Source organism: Anolis carolinensis, unplaced genomic scaffold (assembly GCF_035594765.1).
Source record: "Anolis carolinensis isolate JA03-04 unplaced genomic scaffold, rAnoCar3.1.pri scaffold_7, whole genome shotgun sequence".
Taxonomy (NCBI): domain Eukaryota; kingdom Metazoa; phylum Chordata; class Lepidosauria; order Squamata; family Dactyloidae; genus Anolis; species Anolis carolinensis.
This window is the reverse complement of record NW_026943818.1, coordinates 8317224-8325256: the sequence shown is the minus strand read 5'-3', so window position 1 is coordinate 8325256 and position 8033 is coordinate 8317224. Positions and strand designations below refer to the sequence as shown.

Here is an 8033-nt window from a genome sequence, read left to right as displayed (position 1 = left end):
TCTCTCTAGGAAGGGGTTGGGACCTGCTGCTGGGCGCCAAGCATCTCAATCAGACACTACAGAAGACTGTAGAGCCATGCTGGAAGACCTAGATATTCCTAGAGAGATGGCTGTGTGGATAACAGCACGTTCTCTCTAGGAAGGGGTTGGGACCTGCTGCTGGGCACCAAACATCTCAACCAGACACTACAGAAGACTGTAGAGCCATGCTGGAAGACCTAGATATTCCTAGAGAGATGGCTGTGTGGATAACAGCACGTTCTCTCTAGGAAGGGGTTGGGACCTGCTGCTGGGCGCCAAGCATCTCAATCAGACACTACAGAAGACTGTAGAGCCATGCTGGAAGACCTAGATATTCCTAGAGAGATGGCTGTGTGGATAACAGCACGTTCTCTCTAGGAAGGGGTTGGGACCTGCTGCTGGGCACCAAACATCTCAACCAGACACTACAGAAGACTGTAGAGCCATGCTGGAAGACCTAGATATTCCTAGAGAGGTGACTGTGCAGAAAACAGCACGTTCTCTCTTGGAAGGGGCCGGGACCTGCTGCTGGGCGCCAAGCATCTCAATCAGACACTACAGAAGACTGTAGAGCCATGCTGGAAGACCTAGATATTCCTAGAGAGATGACTGTGCGGAAAACAGCACTTTCTCTCTTGGAAGGGGTCGGGACCTGCTGCTGGGCGCCAAGCATCTCAATCAGACACTACAGAAGACCGTAGAGCCATGCTGGAAGACCTAGATATTCCTAGAGAGATGGCTGTGTGGATAACAGCACGTTCTCTCTAGGAAGGGGTTGGGACCTGCTGCTGGGCGCCAAACATCTCAACCAGACACTACAGAAGACCGTAGAGCCATGCTGGAAGACCTATATATTCCTAGAGAGATGACTGTGCGGAAAACAGCACTTTCTCTCTTGGAAGGGGTTGGGACCTGCTGCTGGGCGCCAAGCATCTCAATCAGACACTACAGAAGACTGTAGAGCCATGCTGGAAGACCTAGATATTCCTAGAGAGATAAGTGTGCGGAAAACAGCACGTTCTCTCTAGGAAGGGGTGGGGACCTGCTGCTGTGCGCCTAGCATCTCAATCAGACACTAGAAGCGAGGAGATCAAATGCAATAGGTTTATTTGGGCCAGACAAATCAACTTCCATTCTCTTCAAAGGTCCTCCAGTGTGATTCCTAGAGAGATGACTGTGCGGAAAACAGCACGTTCTCTCTAGGAAGGGGCCGGGACCTGCTGCTGTGCGCCAAACATCTCAACCAGACACTAGAAGCAAGGAGATCAAATGCAATAGGTTTATTTGGGCCAGACAAATCAACTTCCATTCTCTTCAAAGGTCCTCCAGTGTGATTCCTAGAGAGATGACTGTGCGGAAAACAGCACGTTCTCTCTAGGAAGGGGCCGGGACCCGCTGCTGTGCGCCAAACATCTCAACCAGACACTAGAAGCAAGGAGATCAAATGCAATAGGTTTATTTGGGCCAGACAAATCAACTTCCATTCTCTTCAAAGGTCCTCCAGTGTGATTCCTAGAGAGATGACTGTGCGGAAAACAGCACGTTCTCTCTAGGAAGGGGCCGGGACCCGCTGCTGTGCGCCAAACATCTCAACCAGACACTAGAAGCAAGGAGATCAAATGCAATAGGTTTATTTGGGCCAGACAAATCAACTTCCATTCTCTTCAAAGGTCCTCCAGTGTGATTCCTAGAGAGATGACTGTGCGGAAAACAGCACGTTCTCTCTAGGAAGGGGTCGGGACCTGCAGCTGTGCGCCAAACATCTCAATCAGACACTAGATGCGAGGAGATCAAATGCAATAGGTTTATTTGGGCCAGACAAAGCAACTTCCATTCTCTTCAAAGGTCCTCCAGTGTGATTCCTAGAGAGATGACTGTGCGGAAAACAGCACGTTCTCTCTAGGAAGGTTCCAGGACCTGCTGCTGTGCGCCAAGCATCTCAGTCAGACACTAGAAGCGAGGAGATCAAATGCAATAGGTTTATTTGGGCCAGACAAAGAGATTTTCATTCTCTTCAAAGGTCCTCCAGTGTAATTCCAGAAGGCTGTAGAGCCGTGCTGGAGGACCTAGATATTCCTAGAGAGAGGACCGTATGTAGAGGATGCCAACCCGTAATACGGCTTCGATTCCGACACCATTTTTGGTTCTTTTCAAACAGTCCATGGTAGACGATACCATCAGCTCCTGGGGGATAAAGCTGGAGTATTTAGAAATCAGGAACGTGAAGACCAGAGTCAAGGTAGGCATTTTCAGTTTGTTCCGGAACCAAATAGCCTATTTCAGGAGGATAAACTTGGTGCAATGTGACCCCGCTCTTGTTCTTTGCAGCCTTTTCCTTTACTTGTTTACTTTAATCTGACTCAGGTCCACTATAAAACCCATGGTGCAGATCAGTCTGTTGTGGCACACTGCTTTTGCAATTGTACCCACCCGATAAGTGTTTTCTCCAAATTAAACTATTGTATTTTAATCTCCTCGTTTCTAGTGTCTAAGTATAGATACTAGAGCAGGGATCCCCAAACTTTTTAAGCAGAGGGCCAGTCCACAATCTTTCAGACTGTTGAGGGGCCGAATTATCATTTGGAAAAAAATACAAACAAATTCCTATGCATACTGCACATGTCTTATTTGTAGTGCCACAACAACAACAACAAAAGAACAATACAATATTTAAAAATGAAAACAAGTTTAACCAACATAAACCTATTAGGATTTCAATGGAAAGTGTGGGCCTGCTACTGGCCAATGAGATAGTCAAGTTAATTAGGATTGTTGTTGTTGTTGTTGTGTGCCTTCAAGTCATGTCAGACTTTGGCCGAGCCTAAGTCTAAAATTAATTATTTATTTACTGCATTTATTTACTACATTTATATCCCACCCTTCTCACCCCGAAGGGGACTCAGAGCAGCTGTATGTACATACAATATATTATATTATTAACATAACACAATATTAGGATTATATATTACTATATTGAACTATACCACTATCTATATATATAAAAGAGTGATGGCATCACGGCAGCGGACAAAACAACAAAAGTAAACACCCCACAACCTCGAAAATTGACATCACAACCCCTCACCCATGCCTCTAGGTTGATACAACAAAAAGAAAAGAAAAATAAAGTCCTAATTACAGGGAGAGGAATAATAGTTTTTATCCAATTGCTGCCAGTTACAAGGCTAAGCACCGCCCACTTGGTCTCCTAGCAACCCACTCAGCCCAGTGTTAATAAAATAATGATAAAAAAATAAATACACATAATACAATAAAAAATTATAAAAAACACTAAAATAATTAATACAATAAAATACTATAACAAAATGACTAAAAATAATACAACAAAATAATAAAATATAATAAATAAAAAAGATTAGTGACAGTAAAATTAATTTAAAAAAAATACAAATAACGTCAAATAAAAATTCCACAACAGGTTTTAACCGATACCACCACCACTTTGCCACAGCAACGCGTGGCCGGGCACAGCTAGTACTATTATATAATATGTAATATATAACATATAATTAATATTATTATATGGTATTACTATTAGTATTATATTGTATAACATAAGATTATTATCAATATTATATGTATATACAATATATTATATTATTAAAACTGATATAAAATATTATATTATACAACTGAGGGCGGGGGCCAGGTAAATGACCTTGGAGGGCCGCATCCGGCCCCCGGGCCTTAGTTTGGGGACCCCTGGCCTAGAGATACAGGAAATGGTCCCCAAAACCTCTAATTTCCCTGCTGGTAAGCGATGGTAAATCAAGCAGAACAGTTGTACGTTTTCTATCCCAGTTTGAGAAGGGGAAAAAATGGTTGAGGAACAGAATTTGGAAGTCATATTGGTGGCTTAGAACTGATGTTTTTGTTGTTGCCTGGTCCGATTCTGATTGCTCAGAAGATGAGGACGGGGATGCTGGGATGGATTCAGAGGGCTCAGAGGAGGATAGAAGTGTTTTGGAATCTCCTGGCCATTTCCACGAGACTGGAGAAAGTGATACCAGAAGTCCAGGCTGAGAGAACTGTGGGAGATGAAGGTTTGTCTAGAACAGGGGTCCCCAAACTAAGGCCCGGGGGCCGGATGCGGCCCTCCGAGGTCATTGACCTGGCCCCCGCCCTCAGTTTTATAATATAATATATTGTATATACATATAATATTGATAATAATATTATAATGTAATACAATATAACACTAATAATAATACCATATAATAATATTAATTATATGTTCTATATTACATATAATATTACTAATAATATTACAGTATAGTGGTATAGTTCAATATAGTAATATATAATGCTAATATTGTGCTATGCTAATAATATAATGTATTGTATATACATATAATATTGATAATAATATTATAATGTAATACAATATAACACTAATAATAATACCATATAATAATATTAATTATATGTTCTATATTACATATAATATTACTAATAATATTACAGTATAGTGGTATAGTTCAATATAGTAATATATAATGCTAATATTGTGCTATGCTAATAATATAATGTATTGTATATACATATAATATTGATAATAATATTATAATGTAATACAATATAACACTAATAATAATACCATATAATAATATTAATTATATGTTCTATATTACATATAATATTACTAATAATATTACAGTATAGTGGTATAGTTCAATATAGTAATATATAATGCTAATATTGTGCTATGCTAATAATATAATGTATTGTATATACATATAATATTGATAATAATATTATAATGTAATACAATATAACACTAATAATAATACCATATAATAATATTAATTATATGTTCTATATTACATATAATATTACTAATAATATTACAGTATAGTGGTATAGTTCAATATAGTAATATATAATGCTAATATTGTGCTATGCTAATAATATAATGTATTGTATATACATATAATATTGATAATAATATTATAATGTAATACAACATAACACTAATAATAATACCATATAATAATATTAATTATATGTTCTATATTACATATAATATTACTAATAATATTACAGTATAGTGGTATAGTTCAATATAGTAATATATAATGCTAATATTGTGCTATGCTAATAATATAATATATTGTATACACATATAATTTGTAAGCCACTCTGAGTCCCCTTTGGGGTCAGAAGGGTGTGATACAAATGTAGTAAATAAATGCAGTAAATAAATAAATAAATAATAAATACATAAATTTTAGACTTGGGCTCGCCCGAAGTTTGAAATAACTTGAAGGCACACAACAACAACAACAACAACAACAACAACAACAACAACAACCCTAATTAACTTGACTATCTCATTGGCCAGAAGCAGGACCACACTTCCCATTGAAATCCTGATGAATGTATGTTGGTTAAAATTGTTTGTATTTTTAAATATTGTATTGTTCTTTCATTGTTCTTGTTGTTGTTTTTGCACTACAAATAAGACATGTGCAGTGTGCATCGGAATTTGTATTTTTTTTTTCAAATGATAATCCGGCCCCCCAACTGTCTGAAGGATTGTGGACCGGCCCTCGGCTTAAAAAGTTTGAGGACCCCTGGTCTAGAACAAGACGCTTGGAATTGTGGAGACAGGACATGCAACAAAGACAGACTCGTTGTTCCCAGAGAATTACAGATAAGGAGAGGAAATGCAGGTGCATGAGAAACAATGTTATGGGAAGGAGTTAGGCCTTTTAAAGAGCAACGTTGTATTCAGGAGAACAGCCCTCAATTTTTGGTCCTATGTTCTTGGAATTCATGTACAGTAGAGTCTCACTTATCCAACATAAACGGGCCGGCAGAACGTTGGATAAGCGAATATGTTGGATAATTAAGGAAAAGCCTATTAAACATCGAATTAGGTTATGATTTTACAAATTAAGCATCAAAACATCATGTTATACAACAAATTTGACAGAAAAAGTAGTTCAATACACAGTAATGCTATGTAGTAATTACTGTATTTACGAATTTAGTACCAAAATATCACGATGTATTGAAAACATTGACTACAAAAATGTGTTGGATAATCCAGAACGTTGGATAAGCGAGTGTTGGATAAGTGAGACTCTACTGTATTCAAGTTGCTAAGTTTGTTTTTGCTTTTAGTTCATGTCTGGCATATGTTGCCTGCCTTGGAACATAACATCACTGCGTATTGAACTACTTTTTCTGTAAAATTTGTTGTAAAACATGATGTTTTGGTGCTTAATTTGTAAAATCATAACCTAATTTGATGTTTAATAGGCTTTTCCTTAATGCCTCCTTATTATCCAAGATATTTGCTTATCCAAGCTTCTGCCGGCCCGTTTAGCTTGGATAAGTGAGACTCTACTGTATACTCTTCTTTAAGTAAACTTCTACTTACTGGATTACCTGGACGGAGTGTGGTTTGTGGTGAAAAGGTGTTTCAGGGCTCTAGTGCAGGGGTCCCAGATGCGGCCCTCCAAGGTCATTTACTTGGCCCCCACCCTCAGTTTTATAATATAATATTTTTATATCAGTTTTAATAATATAATATATTGTATATACATATAATACTGATAACATTATGTTATACAATATAATACTACTAATAATGCCATATATTACATATTATATAATAGTATAGTGATATACAGTAGAGTCTCACTTATCCAACATAAATGGGCTGGCAGAACGTTGGATAAGCGAATATGTAGGATAATAAGGAGGGATTAAGGAAAAGCCCATTAAACATCAAATTACATTATGATTTTACAAATAAAGCACCAAAACATCATGTTATACAACAAATTTGACAGAAAAAGTAGTTCAATAAGCAGTAATGCTATGTTGTAATTACTGTAATTACAAATTTAGCACCAAATGTATTGAAAACATTCACTACAAAAATGCGTTGGATAATCCCAGAACGTTGGATAAGCGAGTGTTGGATAAGTGAGACTCTACTGTACATATAATATTGATAATGATATTATGTTATACAATATAATACTACTACTAATACCATATAATAATATTAATTATATGGTATTTATTACATATTATATAATAGTATAGTGATATAGTTCAATATCTATATATATAAAAGAGTGATGGCATCACGGCAGTGGACAAAACAATAAAAGTAAACACCCCACAACCTCAAAAATTGACAGCACAACCCCTCATCCATGCCTCTAGGTTGATACAACAAAAAGAAAAGAAAAATAAAGTCCTCATTAGAGGGAGAGGAATAATTGCTTTTATCCAATTGCTGCCAGTTAGAAGGCTAAGCTCTGCTCACTTGGTCTCCTAGCAACCCACTCAACCCAGGGGACCCTTTACCTTAACTACCACCAATTCCTCAATAATTTATATCCCATACCACCATACTTTGCCACAGCAACGCGTGGCCGGGCACAGCTAGTAGTAATATATAATGCTAATATTGTGCTCTGCTAATAATGTAATATATTGTATGTACATACAGCTGCTCTGAGTCCCCTTCTGGGTGAGAAGGGTGGGATATAAATATAGTAAATAAATGCAGTAAATAAATATTTAATTTTAGACTTAGGCTCGGCCAAAGTCTGACATGACTTGAAGGCACACAACAACAACAACAATAACAATCTTAATTAACTTGACTATCTCATTGGCCAGTAGCAGGCCCACACTTTCCATTGAAATCCTGATAGGTTTATGTTGGTTAAAATTGTTTTCATTTTTAAATGTTGTATTGTTCTTTTGTTGTTGTTGTTGTTGCACTACAAATAAGACATGTGCAATATGCATAGGAATTTGTTTGTATTTTTTTAAAAAATGATAATTCGGCCCCTCAACAGTCTGAAGGATAGTGGACCGGCCCTTTGCTTCAAAAGTTTGAGGACCCCTGCTCTAGTGCAACAGTTTTTGCAAAACGGCATGGATACGGCATTGAAGAGAATCCTGTGCAATGTTCACTAGGAGGCTGACATGACATGATAATGTATGGGGACCGCTTGCAGAGC

General features: G+C 37.4%; 1 protein-coding gene across 9 annotated transcripts in view; it reads left to right on the top strand.

Annotated features, from left to right (window-relative positions):
* LOC134293327 (stomatin-like) overlaps nt 1-8033 on the top strand; it is a 29433-nt gene that overhangs the window by 18062 nt on the left and 3338 nt on the right. For 7 of the 9 annotated variants that reach the window (XM_062960589.1, XM_062960590.1, XM_062960593.1 and 4 more), the window contains one exon: nt 2180-2260. The exons of the other annotated variants lie outside the window; for them this stretch is intronic. In XM_062960589.1, the coding sequence (XP_062816659.1) occupies nt 2180-2260 (81 nt within the window). The remainder of the gene's footprint in view (nt 1-2179; nt 2261-8033) is intronic. 9 annotated transcript variants of the gene reach the window in all.